General features: G+C 47.1%; 1 protein-coding gene across 1 annotated transcript in view; it reads left to right on the top strand.

The window, feature by feature from the left end:
* The window catches only part of MVP (major vault protein), a 133,382-nt gene that overhangs the window by 79,232 nt on the left and 36,087 nt on the right, over positions 1-18,063 (top strand). The window contains exons 10-12 of the mRNA XM_078652398.1: positions 16,177-16,415; positions 17,255-17,452; positions 17,770-17,914. Of these exons, the coding sequence (XP_078508524.1) occupies positions 16,177-16,415; positions 17,255-17,452; positions 17,770-17,914 (582 nt within the window). The remainder of the gene's footprint in view (positions 1-16,176; positions 16,416-17,254; positions 17,453-17,769; positions 17,915-18,063) is intronic.

Here is an 18,063-nt window from a genome sequence, read left to right as displayed (position 1 = left end):
ACTTTACTTTACATAAGAAAACATGCCCTGGCACACTGCATCATAGCCAGATCCAACCACAAGGACCTCTTGAACATCGTTAGAGTTCTCCTGCATTTCAGCCACTGAAAATGCTATCCCTCCATCCAAGGAACTCTGCCACACCCTGGCACACTAATTCCACGACTAGATATCCAACATCTACAGCAACTTTGAACCCTAACCCTCCAACCTTGTCCTTGTCCTGCCTCCAACAAATATACCTACACCCCTCCACTCACCACATGGGAACAGCTCACCACACAGGACACCACAGCCATCATGAACCTGTATTCACTTCTTCAACCTCGGAAGTAAGGAAATCGGCGCCAAACTCACTTCCATCCTCAACGCATCCATCACCATGACTGCACTAACCACCAACCAGGATGGCCGTACTCTAAGTGAGCTCTGCGACCGAAGAGCCCTGCTCTGAAAATCCGCTCACTCATCCGTACCTTTTGCAGCTGCTGCACGGCGGGATTGTGTGCTCCTTGACCAGCGGCTTCAATCTGCGTCAAAATCCGAGGTTCCCCGGGGCCGCTACGCCGTGTTGTAGATTGCGGCCTGTTCTGGCGCCAAGAGCCGGGGTCTTGCGTGAAAGCCAGCCCGAGGTACCCCCCGCGTGCCGGGCCTGCCGCACCCTACGTGCACCCCAACCGGAGTTCGAGGTCCAGAAGCGCTCCCGGCCCGCCTGCGGGATCTGCCAACGTCCCAAGTGACTTGACTGGGCGGCGGGCTGGGGCCGTTGCCACAACACTACGCAGCGCGAGAGGCCCACTGCCTTGCCGCGGTAAGCTCCTGCTCCGGCGGCTCGCTGGGGATACAGCGGCCCGCACCTGCTCCAGCCTGCCATTGCTCACGCATCTCGCGGGCCGCTTGCCAAGGTGCCCCGAGGGTGGAAAGAACGACTAGGACAGGGGTCAGAGAGGGCCCAGTACAACTCCGCTAGCCCACGCCAGCGGATCACTCCCCGGGCCCCCACTGGCCGTGACGAGCCCTCGCCTGCCCCGGGTATTCACGGTGACAGTCACGCCGGCCTAGTTGGAGGACAAACTACGAGCAAGCAGAGGCGGCGGAGAGACCACCCAGCAAGGCGGACAGCGCGACGGCCCGCCAGAACCACGTAAGGGCACACTTCACTTCGCTGTACACCCCAGGCAACTACTTGCGCACCACAAACGACGTCAGCGGCGATGAGTGGCAGGGGAACGAGGGGTCAGCAGACCTCGAAACTGGACAAGTTCGCCTATAATAAGGACCGCCGGACGCTGCGAGGGGAGACTCCGCTCGGACACCACCCCACTCTGGGGTAGAGGTGAACAACACCGACAAGATCACTCTTCACGACGTCATGGCGACCCTAAAGACAATGCAATCATCAATGGGCAACAACTCAATGGACATCGCCCTGATTCGCGCTCACTTCGCAAAAATGTCTGACCGCCTGGTGACGGTCGAGAAGACTACTACAGACCTTGTGGTAGACAGGTCGGCTTTAAAACGCAAAGTCCAACGGCTGGAAGACGACAATCTCATGCTCAAAGCGAAACTGAACGACCAGGAAGGCCGCTCGAGGCGAAATAATGTATGCCTGATTGGCGTTCCAGAATCCGAACGCGGCCCAGCCCTGGACCTCTACGTTGAGGACCTTGTGACTAAGCAGCTCCAACCCAAAGGACTCTAGAAGTATTTCTCGGTGGAACGTGCCCATCGAGTCCCCGGAGGTCAGCCAAAGCCCGGGGCTCCACCTCGGCCTATCCTGGCACGAATTTTTAACTTCAGGGACCGAGACGCCATTTTACAGGCAGCGCGCACTCGACCTCCTATCCACATTGACCACTCTGATATCCACTTCTACCCAGACTACACAGCGGCAGTGGCTCAACGCCGGAGCTTCACGGAGGTAAAGAAAGAATTGCGTGCTCGAGAACTAAAATACTCGATTTTCCCAGCGAAGCTGCATGTGGAATCCGAAGGCAAATCGTGGTTCTTCGACACGCCACAAGCGACTCAGGAATGGTTGGAGGGATGGAGACCGGCGAGAAATCCGAAGAACCGGAATCCGCAACGCAACCCCGGAGAAAGGAGCCCTCAACCTAACAACGACGCGGAATGAACCTGGATCGTCGCATTACATACTCCGTCATGGTCACCACAATCTTTCGACCTTTGATTTCCAAGCCAGACGTCTATCCCCCTTAGCAACATGTTGGAGGTTGCTGGACATGCGGGGAGCGGATGAGGCGGTGTCCACTTACGGAGGGCCAATTATGGTGAGACTATGATTCGACAGGGCAAGACCCATGCAGGTAGGACTAACCGGCTATAACTAGCACTGCACGAGTATCTACAGAGAGGGGGGACCGACCCCGGACACAGAAGTCTCACCCCCACGAACAAATTTCATGTGTTGGGACTGTAAGCACTCTGCTCAGTTGGGGAGGTGGAAGGTTCATTGTCCGCCGGGCAGGGAGGCAGGGAGGGGGGTAGGGGTTCTTTACATTTTAACCTTGTTTGGTTTTTGTTTCGATAGTCTCTTTCCAAAATGGTTGGCTACTTGCAGACACACGCAACAGACACCGTTTCTTCTACATGCACTTAGGTTCGATGGACTGGCTGGAGCGACCAACCGGGAGCTTCCGGTCACGATCCCTTCAACATGACACCCACCTCACTGGCACACTGCTGGACACATGGGAGTACGTTCTACACTCCCACACACCTCGGACCTCGGTCCGCATCCTGAATCCGATGATACTGAGGCACTCGCTTACCGATCATGGCTGATCATGAGATCTCTACACCGGGCCCCCAATCGCAATCACTAGTTGCCCCCATGATCACAGTATTATCGTGGAATGTCAATGGCCTGGGCCATAAAATTAAGAGGCCTGGTCCTCCAATATCTTAAGAGAAAGGCTCCCACATTAGCTCTGTTACAGGAGACACATTTGGTAGGGACTACCTCTAAGGCCCTTAATCGCTGGGGTTTCAAGATGGACGCACACGCAGAATTCTCAGCGGGTTCCCGTGGGGTTGGAATTCTGGCCCAAAAAAGCGCCCCACTCCTCATTCAACGCACCTGGGCGGATGACCAAGGGCGATTTGCGGCGATACATTGTCAATGGGAGGGAAGGCCATATAATATACTCTCGGTATACATTCCCCCCACACTACACCAAGGGGACACCAAGGGGCATTCCAAGACCTGGGTAAATTCCTGCTTGAACTCCCAGAAGGCGAACTGATCATTGGAGGACACTTCAATGCAGTATCAAATGCAGCAATTGATCGGCAACCCCCTCGTGGATCCACTAGATCTAACCAACTGTTTAACGACTTCCTAGAGGCCATGGGGTTGGTGGATATGTGGAGACTTAAACATCCCCATGACCGTCACTACACGTTTCACTCAGGGGCCCACAACAGTCTCTCTAAAATGGACTATATGCAACCCTGGCGATCCCCCCCTGGAAAGATCACTGCCCTGGAGCTCCTCCCCAGAGGGATATCAGACCACTCCCCAATGCTCCTCACCTACACGATACACCCCACCAGACGACAAAGAATATTCCCGATTTACCCCGGTTATCTTAAAAATAAAGCTATTTTGAAAGCACTTAAAACCTCCAACGCATTACTTTGAGGAAAACCCAGACTCTGTAGATTCGCCCTCAGTTCTATGGGAGACATTCAAGGTAGTACTCAGAGGACAGGCTATCTCCACCATTACCAGGCACAAAAAAGAACAGCGGGCGACTGTGGAAGCACTAGAAACAGCAGTCCAGGCCGCGGAACTGGCCCATGCCTCAGATAACTCGGAAGACGCAGCGCACACATTAACATTGGCGTCACAGGAATACAAGGCATACGTAGAAGATATAACCAAGACAAAACTGACTGACACACTGCATACGATCTGAGTTAGGTGACAAGACTGGGAAGATGCTTGCGTGGATTGAACGTAAGGAAAGAGCCAATAGGTGGATTGCCACATTAGAACGCTCGGATGGCACACACACGACCGCTCCCCCGGAAATTGTAGAAGAACTGGCCACATATTATGAGACCGTATACACTGCACGGGGTGGGAAGACGGAGGAAGACTGCTCACGGTACCTACAGGACATACCCCTGCCCACACTACCGCAAGAGGATGCACAGACACTTGAAGACTTTACAGGGGAAGAATTGGGGAAAGCAATGGCAGCGCTACACACTGGGAAAGCGATGGGGCCTAACGGCCTACCAGGTGAACTCTACAAAACACTATCACGACAATTAATTCCCTACATGCTCCCGATGTATGACTGCCTGTCGAGAGGTGAGCTTGCATCTGACCAACGACTGGCCACAGTAGTCGTGGTACACAAACCCGGTAAACCACCTGACCAGGCATCCTCTTATAGGCCGATCTCCCTTATGAATGTGGATGCTAAAGTTCTGGCAAAAATTCTGGCGCTAAGACTACAGCCCCACCTCACAGACCTAATACACCCGGACCAATCGGGCTTTATGCCTGGTAGGAATACCTCACTTAATCTGCGGCGCATTAATGGAGTCCTACATAGTGTTCCCATGCCGCGGGAGGACGCGGCCATCCTCTCGACGCCACAATGGCCTTCGACCTGGTCGAGTGGCCATTCCTATTCGTGGTCCTCAGAAAAATGGGCTTCGGCCCAAAATTTTGCAGTTGGGTCAAACTTCTCTACACCGTGCCGACGGCGCAGGTGGTAGCCAATGGCCACACTTCCCGCACATTCACACTGGGACGAGGAACGAGGCAGGGATGCCCTCAATCCCCGCTTCTCTTCGCTCTTATTCTAGAACCCCTGGCGGTGCAGGTGAGAGACCCCGTAATTAGAGGAATCGCATGGGGGACTGGATGGGAAGATCGCATCTCCCTCTACGCGGACGATGTATTGATCTATTTGATGTCCCCCACCCAGTCCCTGGTGGCTTTGATGGACCTACTCGGGGCCTACGGTGAGGTGTCCGGATACACCATTAATTGGACCAAATCGCTTCTTTATGTCTTAAGAGGTCACACACACCAACGCTGCCCCCTCACTACACCCTACAGATGGTCACCAGGGGATTCAAATACCTGGGAATCTATGTCACGCCACAGGAGTCCTTATTCATGGAAGAAAACTTGATGAAACCCCTGCTGAGACTAAAATCAGACGTCACCCACTGCCGCTCTTTACCGCTTACATTGCTGGGGAGGGCCGCATTATTTAAGATGCTTTCACTCCCTAGATTTCTTTATGCATTGCAAAACACACTTTTCCCAGTCCCTCTCACCTATTTTAAGTCCATAGACACAAATCTCGGCACTCCTATGGGATGGGAAGCCGGCCCGTATAGCACTCTAAATTAATCCGGTCCTGGTATGACGGCGGGATTGCCCTACCTAGTGTTAAATTGTATTACTGGGCAGCATAATTAATAGTGGTTAATCAATGGTTACACGCCCAGCAACTGGACCCAGCCTTCCGACTTGACCGAACTGTGCTGCCGCCTGACCAAATCATGCAGGCACTATACACGAACAAACAACGCCACACCTTTACAGGCCCAACAGCCCACACAATCAAAATCTGGCACGTAGCGCAGAGAGCCTTGGGATGTGAGGGAGTGCTCACGCTCGCCACGCCACTTTGGGACACGCGGCGTCTGGGTACCCTGGCAAACACAAAGGGCTTTCGGCAATGGGACCTGATTGGTATATCCAAAATCGGGGACTTATGGAAAAGAGGTGAAATAATCACATTCCCAACCCTTAAAGAAAAATATGGAATGGCAGACACCGAACACTATCGCTATGCACAAATCCAGCATGCACTACAAGCGACAATCCCGACAGGCACACAACTGGCTGAATCCTCCCCCCTGGAGGACAGACTCCTTACTGAATGCCTGGACAAAAAGGCGATCTCCCTCACATATCGCAAACTTATCAATAACATGCCCGACCCCACGGCTGTTCTTCGGAGCAAATGGGAAATAGAACTAGGGGACATAGGGGATGAGGAATGGCTATACGCTCTAGCATCCGCCAGGGAGGCGTCCATCCCATCACAACTCAAGTTAGTGCAATTGAAAATATTACACAGAATATACTATTCCCGCACACTTACACCGGCTGGGCCACAACCCGGAACCTATCTGCCTGCGCGGCTGCGTTCTCCTGGGCACATTCTTTCACATTATGTGGGACTGTCCCAGGATCCAATCCTACTGGGGCCGAATACACTCCGAAATATCGGAAGCCGGTGGAGTTGAACTACTAAGAGAACCTAGATGTTTATTAAATATTTGGTCGCCCACTGACATGAATCGAGGAATGCAAACATGGGCAAGTTTGGGTCCAACCCTTGCTAAACGGAACATTGCCAGGAACTGGGGCTCGGGTGTGACACCCACATGTACGCAATGGGGGAAAGATATGGACATAGCGATGTTGGCTGAAAAGGCGGTATATGTTCACAGAGGATGCCCCAAAAAATGGACTAGGATATGGGGGAAATGGAACGAATACAGGGGCCAGCTGTGCGACCCACCACAAGAACTGTCTGATCTTGAAAGTAGCCCGTGAGGGGGATGCCCTGAAGTGCTAAACATACTGACTCAGGGGGAATCTTACCGAAGGGGGAGCTGTGGACCCTATATAGCTATTATCTGGAACGATGGGGAAAGAGCGAATGTAAATGACGTGAAGACGTCCCTCCCCTTTGAAGTCTGTTTTTCGGGAGCACCCATGGACCTGTTGAGATCGCTAGCTGTGATCTGAGGACAATTGCAGTATGCCTCATGTATGAAACAGAAATGTGCATTGTAAAGAATGTATCCTATATTTAAACCGAAATACCGAATGTTGTGTGTAACATGTAAAAGCCAATAAAATGTTATAATAACAGTCGCCTCTGCCTGCTTCCACACCCTTCGCATGCTCCGAAGGAACTGGAGATGGCTCTCTGTCAACACAAGGTAAATAGTCATCCAAGTCACCATCCGACTCGACAACTTCAATGCAGTCTATGCAGGAATCTATACCTAACTCCTAAAGAGACCATTCGGAATTCAGTGGCAAGACTCATTCTGGACTCTCCATCCAGGAAAAATGCCAACTCAAGATACTGACACATGCCTACAAAGCCCTCCATGATCAAGGACCAGCATATATCAACCACCATGTGAACAACCACCAACTCGTAGGACACCTGCCCTCGCTCCAACCTTCGCATCCGTCAAAGCCACAGCGGAGGCTGCTCCTTCTACCTTGCCACCAAATCTTGGAATGATCTTCTCCTCCGAATATCCCCATCGCTCACAGAATTCAGAAAGGCACTGAAGGCATTGCTCTTCGACTGACAGCACTAGGATCCCAGTACCTGGATACCCTCACGTGATTAGCCGTACTCTACAAATCCCAATATGATTTGAATCCCGATTTGTGGATGTCCTCTTGAGAAGTGCAATAACGTGTTCCAGTTTGCTGGTTTAGTGTATAAACCGACAACTAGTTTGCCTTCTCTTACTTCGTTCCAGAGATCAAGGAAGTTAACTGTATTAGAGTTGTGCGTCATAGTGAATCTCAAATCCTTAGTCCTTTGAAGGAAAAAAATGTTGTTGATCAGACACATGGAGGCCAATTGAACCAAGAATTTGGTTGGAACATTATGGGGTTGGATTCTAGAATGTATAACCTCTGTGATCATGGCAATTACTTGATGTCACAGGAAATCTGTGGTTTTATCAAACAAAGACCCCTCCATTTTGTTAAGAAGGTGCATGGGGTCTCTCACATGCGCCTCTGTTGTATGCACAATTTCTTTTAGAAAGGTGTCTGTACATTGGGCTAGAGGCTCAAGAAGGGAACCGCAAGTCAGGGGAGGTGATGCGTTCGTTCTTACTGGAAGAGGAGGTGATGCTTCGATCTCCGGACACTCGTTCCTTACTGCAATGTGGAGTCCATGAAGAATCAGCACCCAGGGATGATGCGTCGAAAATCAGTCTTTGGCAGTGATGCATTGATAAAACAGGTGCTGCAAGTCGATACATGGATTTTCTCCTTACATCCACATCGCCAGATTCTACTTCCAAGGGCCACAGGAACTGAATTTGGAACCACTTGTCAAGTCAGGAGTTTCAGCAAAAGAGTCAAGCCACTGTTAGGTGAAGACTTTGATAGCCCTTCGACTTCTTAACAGGAGGCTAGCACGCACAAGCCCTTGGAGTAGCTTGGAAGCTTGGTGTAGAAAGCAAAATCAAGTCCTTTCACTCCCAGGACAGAAGCAGCAGGCCAGCATAACAAAGCAACAGGCAGAGTCACAGATCCCCCTACAGCATCTAGCTCTTCCTGGCAGAATGTCCTCAGTCCAGAGGTTTTCTGATTTTGGGGTGGCAGAGGTCCACTACTTACACCCCTTTTCTACCTATTAAGTAAGCAAACTTTAAAGGTAAGTATTTGTAGTGCACAGGGCCCAGCCTTTCCCTGACCTGGCTCAACACCCACTAATCTTGCTCCGGAAGTTCCATCAGCCTGGTGATGGGCCATCATGATATGCAAGGCACACCTCAGCTCCCTTCGTATGACTGTTTAGAGTGAATGAACAAGAGCCAAACTGTCAGACAATCCAGGCATGGGTTTTACAGATGGGTAGAGGCACAGAATGGTTAATCAAGAAAATGCCCACTTTCTAATAGTGGAATTTTCAAACACACAATTTTAAAAAACTATTTCACCAAAAAATGGATTTTAAAATGATGAGTTCAGAGACCCCACACTCCAAATCTCCATCTGCTCCCAATGGAAAATTACACTTAAAGGATCTTTCAAGGTAATCCCCCTTGTTACCCAAATGGGAGAGATAGTCCTTGCAATAGTGAACAATTAAATTAGCAGTATTTCACTATTAGGACATGTAAAACACACCAGTAAATGTCCTAATTTTCAAAAACACTGCACCCTGCCCATGGGGCTGCCCTGGGACTACCTTACATTTAGTTAAAGGGAAGGTTTGGGCCTAGCAATTGGGTGCACTTAAAAGGTCGAAATGGCAGTTTAAAACTACACACACACAGACACTGAAGTGGCAGGTCTGAGACTTGCAGGGCTACGCATGTGGTTGGCACAATCAGAGCTGCAGGCCCACTAGTAGAATTTGATTTACAAGTCCTGGGCATGCTAATCCTGTTTAAACCAATCACAATACAATTTACACATGGAACCACAGCACTTTAACACTGATTAGCAGTGGTCAACGCCCAGAGTCCTAAAACCAGCAAAAATGAAATGCAGCACACAGTCAAAAACAGGAGGTCCGAAGCAAAATGTCGAGGGAACTGACGCCAAAAGATAACTGGTCTAAAATCTTCCAACCAGACTAGACAGCTGTGGAACTCGCTGCTGCTAAAGATGCCCATCCCTTCCTGTGAAAAGTTACAACAGTGCCCAGATCTTCTCACATAGCATCAAAACTAGTTGCTTTACTCGTACCTCAGAACTTTTAGTCTTGAACTTGATGCCTGAAGGTCTTGAATTTGGCCACTTGCACCACTCTGAAGATTGCATGCAAATCCTTAGCGAAGCCAGAACTCCACTACACAGGCATGCTAGGTAGATAAATGAAAAGGATTTGTCAATTACTGTAACAATAGTCACAAACAGCCCTAAGAAGCCACAGTACAAGATATCCTCAGCTTAACCTGGCTGCTGTTGCAGCTTAGCTGCAAAACCGGGAACGCCAGTCCATCTTCAAAATCCCTGTTAGAGCAATAGTTGGGCTTAAAAGGAGTCCAAATTTAAATGCTACCAGTCTCCTTGTGGCACATTAGTATTGTACTTGCATGACTTATGAGGCCTCCTTTTTATCTGCTGCACCCACCCAGGAAGTCTAATTTCCAAAGCTGGCCTTCCCAGGTAGATTATGAATTGATTTCAAATGTGCTATACTGAAGCCAAACGCACACTAAGCTTTGTGTTAGGGCACATACAACTGGTAATAAAGGAGCCACCATAGCTTTTCTAGGCAACATCTCACTCGCAAACGTGTGTAAAACTGTGACGCGTCCTGCTATCTGCATATTCACTAAGCATTAATATGTGAGCATTCACACTGACAAGTACCTTAAGTTCGAGAAACTCTCTTCCAGATGCCTTCCATTACTACATACAGACACCACTTCAGTCAGATGTGTACTGCTTTTCAGTCTATGTACCGCATGTGATCGATCGCAACACATGGTGCAAATGGAATACGTTACTAACCTGTAACAGCCAGTCTTCTCGTTGTAGTGTTGTAGGCTTGCAGTACACATCAATCACTCCAGGCTCTTTCTTCTTAATATACATATTCCTCTACCAACACACAGACTTAAATGCTTTTCATCTTAATACGTACTCTTCCCCTTGTCGTAAAAACACAATCTAAAGTTGGAGTATGTGTCCTAATGCATTGTAGGCTTCATGGGGCTGTTAAGTCACATAAAAACTGAAACCTCTTCTTCAAATAACACTTTCAACATGTGCATCCAACACTAGAGTTCAGGAGCATACCTAGCATGTGAATTTAAAGGGCTACCAACTGCAAACCATGTTTTACAGGTAAGTGTTATTTTCCTTAATCTAGGTGTTACTAGAGCAGTGTTTCCCTCATTGCGAGTTGCGACCCACTGGTGGGTTGCAGCCGACTTTAAGGGAGTCACAAATGCCTGAGCAATAAATAATGGTGCCTTTGAGCTGTGTTTGTCTTTCATATTTGGTGCTTCACAGACAGAGCTCAAATGACAGGCTCAATCAATCAGGGGATTGTAAGCGCGCTACTCACCCGTGAGGGTCTCCAGCACTGAGGGGGGAGGGGGGCGCAGATCTGTTTAGCCAAAGAGCCAGGTCTTGTGTCTTCCTGCAGGTGTTCAGGGAGGGGGCACGTCTGATGTCTGCCGGTAGCTAGTTCCAGGTCTTGGCTGCAATGAGAGAAGGATCTTCCGCTGGCTCTGGCTCTGTGGATGCGCGGGGTTTCGGCCAGTGCGAGGGTGGTATATCTGTGTCTTCTGACGAATTGCTGCTTTTGGGATTGTTTTTTACTTTTCTTTTTCCCGACTGCAAAATTACAGGATTTAAAGTTAATTATGTGACAGTCTTGCTGGAGTACAGGAACAAAATGTAGATATATGTAAATGAACTATTTCATTCAGCAATTAGGAAGAGCAAAAATGAAGCAAATTTTTTTGTCATCCATGGTTTGCTGGAAACCGAGGCTTTAGTAGGAACAAAACTATCAAGACACTCTACTCGGTGATGCACAAATGATAAATATTCAGAGAAACCTGCCATCTAATTTTATCAGGAAAACAGTATGTCTGTGCAAAGTTAGTTGCCACTTCAATGAAAAAATATGCTGTCCGCAAATGTCAGTGTACAACCACACTATGCATTATTTACACTAAAAAATCGCCCAATCTCATGTCATTAAAGTTAGGTGAGTCGCAAAAGTTTGTCTTTCTAATAAGTGGGTCGTGGTTCTAAAAAGTTTGGGAACCACTGTACCAGAGGGTAATTGATGAATTTGGGATCTGGTACGAAGGGAAGGAGATTTTTTTGCATTGTTGAATATTACGGGCTGAGTGTCCTTATAAGGTGACTGATGAGCTTCTCACTGAAAAGATGAGCCTGTAGTTACTTTCTCAGTTGTTGAAGCAATGATGCGAGTCTGTTCTGCGGCCAAATGTTGTTCCATATCTTGGGTGCGCATATTGCCATTTTTGCGGTGTTCATTTCTTTAGCCTGGTTGACCAGTGGTGACTGCTTTGTTTTGATGGTTTTATATAGCGCAAACAAGACCCTTGCGGGTATCAGAGCGCTTTACAACAAATATAGGAAATAGATATATACATATAAAATACTATTAGAAATATTAGTCTGACAGTGCTAACTATTACAGCATAACAAATATTTACAAGACTGCATCTAATAGTTCAAGTGAATTTGGCCAAGAGAATAAATTTCACTTATTTTTTGAAGAATGACCTGTGACGTGTGAGGGTTCTGTCTTGTTTTTGGGGGCAAGGCATTCCAAATCCTAGGTTCCATTCCTGAGAATGTGCGGTTATAAGTTTTCTTTTTGGAAAATCGTTGTGGTTTCAGTAGCAGGATATAAGAACTCCTGGTGGTTCTGTTACCACCCGATAGTACTAATTCCTCTGCAAGTTATCGTGGGGTTTTGTGATGCAGTGCCTTGAGTGTCATACAGGCGATTTTCAAATGGATTCTGGCATCAAAGGGTAGCCAGTTAAGGGCACGCAGGTCCGGGGAGTTGTGACCATTTCTTTTGGAGCCTGTGCTTAATCTGGCGGCTGCGTTGAATCTGGCGGCTGCGTTGATTGTCGCTCTTAGAGGCGCTGTTGTTGGTCTGGGAAGACCAGAGAGCGACACTCCTATATTCCAATCTGGGGATTACTAGAGTTTAGACTGCCGGTTTAAAGTCATTTGCGTGTATGAAGGGTTTCAGTCTTAAGGTGTTCAATTGAAAATGTGCTCCTTTAGTTGCTACACTGATGTGCATCTGCATAATTAGCTTATTGTCCAGAGTTATTCCTAGCGATTTGGCAGTCGATAATGTGCGGTTGGCCGTCAAGTGCTGTTTAGTGCTTCCTCCATTCCATGATGATGGTTGTTTGGCTGGGGGTGCTATTAAGAGGAATTCTGTTTTTAGAGTGTTTAATTTTAAGTGGTTATTTCCCAGTCAGGTCTGTTTTTTTTTTTTTTTTGGAGCGTTGTGTTGAGGGACTTTATGTCTTCGAGTGGATCTTCATGTAGAGTTGTGAGTCATCTGCGTACATGTGGTATTGGACATTTGAAGAGTTGAGAAGCTCGGTGAGTAGTTCCATAAACAAATTGAAGAGTGTCGGAGAGAGGGAAGATCCTTGGGGTACTCCTAAAGTGACTGGAGTGGGTTTGGATAAAGATTGATTGGTCTTGAGTCTTTGTGTTCTGTTTTGAAGGAAGGAAGAGAACCAGTTGAGAACCGTTCCAGATAGATCAATTCTATGTTTCAGGAGGTATAGTAGATTGTTGTGTTTGACGGTGTCTGTTGCGTAGGATAGGTCCAGCAGGATAAGTAAACGGGCTTTGTTTTGGTCTAGTATTTCTAATGCGTCGTCTGTTATGTGGGTCATGGCAGATTCTGTACTGTGCCCTGATCGAAAGCCAGAATGGAATTTATCAAGCAGGTTGAAGTGATCGATGTGGTTGGTGAGCTGCGTATGAACACATTTTTCTAATAATTTGGCCAGTGTAGGGATGTTGAATATAGGATGATAGTTATTTAGGTCTGCTGGGTCAGCCAATGGTTTCTTTAAGATGGGGGGGGGGGGGGTACCTGACCAGCTTTGAAGATGTCTGGGACGGTTCCTTGCAGCAGAGAGGTGTTTATAATTCTAGTCCATAGAGGCACTAACGTCGGAATGAAGTCTTTTAGGTGGGATGCTGGGAGTGGGTACGAGAAGTGATTGGAGGGATTCAAGGCCGTGAGCGTTTTTAGAATAGTTTCTTCACTGTAGAAGTTGAATGAGACCCAGTCGGCGTTGTTTTTGAGGTCGAGCTTTACGGAACAACTAAGCAGGTTCCTGAGGGGGGTCCTTGAGGCGATCATGTGAGGGTCGGTGAGGGCTAATAGTTCGGAAAGTAGGTCTGTCTTTGTTTTCAGTTTTTGTTGTGAAATAGGATGCAAATGTCTCGCAGTTGGGAGTGTTTCTGGATTAACTTTAGGTGAGTGGGAGACACCCTTAGATTGAGCTTTGATTATTTTGAAAAGTCTTTTGGGATGATTCTTGGATTGGTCCAATTGTTTACTAATGAAGTCAGTTTTGGAACGTCTGATTTTTCTGTAATAGGCGTTTTTAATGCTTCTGAGTAATTTGAGGTGAATAGAGGATGGTGCTGCTTTCCATTGACGTTCAATTGTTCTTAGTGCTCTTCTGTCTTCATTTAGCCTACCGTCATACCATGGGTTTGAGACTTTATTGGAGACACTTCAATTGTAGTGGAGTTATATTGTCTAATAACATGTTCATCGATTGGAAGTAGTGATTCGTCCGATCGTGTACATCATGTAAACTGTCAAGTAGGATTGACGTTTTTTAGGTTTCTTACAGATTTTCGATCTCTTGGGTTGGACAGAGTAGTTTAAATGATTAGTTGAAGGTGATACCACAGGCTTTTAAGATAACTGGGTATGTGAAGGCAGCCATTGTAGATCCATCAATGTGAGAGTAATGTGGTCATATTTCTTACTATATGTCTTAAGCGTTTTGATGATTCAAGTGGTATTGTGATAGTCGTTATTCTGATGGCTAATGTGTGGCATGGCATGCTAGTGCGTATGACGTTGCCAACATCTGGTATGCTAGGGGCCAAGGTCTTGCTTAGGTGTTATAAAGACTGAGACCGAGTTAAGATTTTGTCCTGCAAGCAACCGTAAGCGTATACACAGATTGTCTAGATTTCGTATCTGCGTGCTTTATGGGTGGGCTTAGGTGGTAATTTACTAGATTGCCTAAGTCAGGGATTCCTTTATTTTAATAGCTGGCTTATCTATGGAGTTATGAGTGTGTGGAGGAATGTTCCTTTTTTGAGAGATGTACTAAAAATATTCATGTGTAGGAATGATGCTTCTCGGGAGAGGACTTCAGTGGCAGATTGCCTCATGTTTGTTTTTGATCAAAAGTGGTTGGAAATTGGTTTATTTGAGAATGTTGCCTGGTGGCAAAGAAGGGATGTTAGTAGTCGGCTTGGTGATGTTTATGGGGTGCCTCCATGCCTGTTTTCTCTTCAGAAATTGATTGATTGTGTTGCATTTGTCAACCAAGTGTAGTTTGGGAGGTTTGAAGAGTATTAAGGCACTATTTAACAACTTTTGATAGGGGGTTCATTTGGTTAGAGGTTTTTGTGATATCCTATTGTGTTAAATGGGTTTATAGGTTGGTTAATTTGTTTGGCAGATTCATTCATTCATGTTTGTGCACAGTCAGTGTATATTAGGATGTGAAAGGCTTTTGTTTCGTGATGCAGAGCTTCTTTTGCATTGAGTTTGGCTTTTAAGATGGTGTTAGGTGAAATCAGGAGTATGTTGACATTGGTTATGGGAGTGTTTGAGGTTACTAGGGTGACTGGATCTTGTTTAAACAAGTGTAGGTGTGGAAATCAATGGGTGTTGGGGAATGGCAGTTGAGTAACTGCATGTTTGATGTTCACGTTAAAGTGACCAAAAACACTGCTTTCATTTTTTGGGTGTAGGAGTCTCTAAAATGCGTGAAGCTTTCGTGAAAGAATGATGGGCTGATTATTGGATGGGCTGATTATTGTGTGTGGTGGGAATGAGATGGTTTAAATAACCAAGAAGCTAGAGAAGAAAATGACCAGTGAGTATCTCCAGGGATTTGATGTCTGTGGTTCAAAGGAAAATGCAAGGTCACAAAGAATTTTGCGTAGGTGCAAGGCCACTGGTCCTGTGTGTGAAGTTGATGCATTGTATGCTGTAGCTTTAAGAAACCAGGACATCTAGAATATATTTGAAATTGAGACTTATTCCCATGATGAAAATTGCATCAGGGTCAAAAGTAAAGCCTCTGTTAAATTCTGCTGTCGTATAGGAGTTTGTGTGTGGCTATTGGATTGGAGTTGTGTGTTTGTGAGGTTGTATGAGGGTGGAGTTTAAGCAGATGAGTATGAAAGCAGGCACATGATGGTAGCTTAACTATAGCACAATAAGCCTATATTCCTGGCACTCACGGGACCAGACTTGAAGTTGCTCTTGTGTTCCTGTGCCCATCAGAGACCCAAGCGATGAGTCTGGGAGAGTCCAGCAGATGAAGGTTGCCTCGGTGGGAAGACTGTTATTGGCCAAGGAGATGTCAGAGGCTAGTATGCTTAAGTCCTAATGGTGTTTAAAATGCACTATGCTGTCTGTTAATCTTGTGTCCCCTGTATGCCATGCCAACTTAGTGTAGGAGCTTGTTGGGGCTCTTAGGGGTGATGCAAAAATTGGCAAACTGACTGTCGAACAATATTACAAAGTGGCTTTAAATTGTAATTGAAAAACTGCAGTATTTCTGTTTTTGACACCCTATTTCTCTGATCTACCACGGCAGGTGAGGGCAGTCATTGGACACACCTACATGCTCACCCAGGATGAAGAGTTGTGGGAGAAGGAGCTGCCCCGCAATGTGGAATCCCTTTTGGCCTCTTCCAAGGACCCAGTCGCAGACCGCTCTGACCGTTCAAAGGACGCAGCACATCCTGAAGTTCGTGACAAGACCAGGGCTGTCTGTTACCGCGTGCCACATAATGCTGCTGTTCAGGTGTACGACTACCGTGAGAAGAAGTCCAGGTGAGACCCAAGGGAGGGAGATTCTACAGAAAATTCTGCTTGCTACGCTGGTTTAACATTTCACAAGAGACGCATCTGATAGGCCCCATCCGTGCCTCGAGTGTCCTTTCTCCATTGGTCCCATTTTATTTTTTTTAAAGCAGGTGACCTCAAACCCAAAACTTATATAATGGAAAGCAGTAGGTATCACATATTCATGCCTATTAATGGACAACTACTGCAACTGTGAGCCTTCCTTGATGCTCACAAGACCAAGTAATGATTCATAAGTAATAAGTTAATGCTAAGATTGAGTAACATTTTCCTTGAATTAATAGTTACCATGGTTAATTCTAAGTTCAGCAGCTCACCTTAATACCAAATGACCACATCCAGAAAGTTCAAAATGCAGATTTTGAACCTCAAGGACAGATACTCTGCCTTTCCCCAATCTTAGAACCCTTCACTGGTTGCTCATTGATGCCAGGTTCTGGTTCACAGTGCGTTGTATGGCCTATAAATGCTAGGCCAACCTTGCACCCTTTTAAAGTCGGAGTACGACCCTTCTTTACACTCCTAAAAGAAACATATGCCCCTTCCAGCACTTTCCCTGCCTGCTATTCTGCAGTTTCTGCCTGGCCTCATCTAAACTAGGCCTTTACATATTCAAGCTCAACCTCCTTCCACAACCCCCCCCCTTCTCACCCCCAATCTTCACTAAGCAAAGTTCTTTTTGTTCTGCTTCGTTTTGTTTCCCATTTTTTCTGCTCTGTGCGCTGGAAACAGTTCTATTTGTGTTGCCCACGTAATAAGACAAACTAACAAAAGATACGCTACCCTTTTTCTCTCCTGTGGTACAGGGTTGTGTTTGGCCCTGAACTGGTCATCTTAGGCCCCGATGAGCAATTCACTGTCATCAGCCTGTCTGGAGACAAGCCGAAACGCCCCAACGTCATCAAGTCGATCTGTCTGCTGCTGGGGCCTGATTTCTTTACTGACATCATCAACATTGAAACAGCTGACCATGCCCGGCTACAGATCCAGCTCTCTTACAATTGGTGAGAGGATACAGTAGGAATCCATAGGACCACAATTGACCATAGTTCCAGCTATCAGGCTTATGCGGAGTCGTAGAGGAGTTTGGTGGCTGGAAGGGTGTGCACAGTGGTGCAATGGGCGGAGGCTTTTGTGAATGAATCAAACTGTATGAGTAAAGTAGTTGGTGCCATTGTGATGTCTTACAGCTGGCGGTTGAGACGGCACAATTTACAGGGTGCTTGGTGTTTATTTTAAGATCTCGTTAATGCAGGGCTATCATATCTCTGATGCATTTTTTGTATTCCTCTTTTATCCCCTGCTCTGTTGTCTATCACAGGCACTTTGAGGTGAATGAGAAGTCGAGTGCTGCCGATGCTATCAAGCTCTTCAGTGTACCGGACTTTGTGGGTGATGCCTGCAAAGCCATTGCATCCCGTATTCGTGGTGCCGTCGCCTCTGTCCAGTTTGACGACTTCCACAAGGTTTGTGTGGGGGACAGTCAGGAGGATGCGTGTAGTAGGACGTTACCTAGGCTCTCTTCCTGAACCTGTGCAACTTTCCTTGTTTCCAGCAGTATCGCATATCCTTACTTTGAGCCACAGATCTCAGGCTTCCCCTTTCCAATAGTTAA

The sequence above is a fragment of the Lissotriton helveticus genome, chromosome 7, assembly GCF_964261635.1.
Source record: "Lissotriton helveticus chromosome 7, aLisHel1.1, whole genome shotgun sequence".
NCBI classification, from domain to species: Eukaryota; Metazoa; Chordata; class Amphibia; order Caudata; family Salamandridae; genus Lissotriton; species Lissotriton helveticus.
The sequence above is the reverse complement of the archived record's forward strand: the minus strand, read 5'-3'. Positions and strand labels throughout refer to the sequence as shown.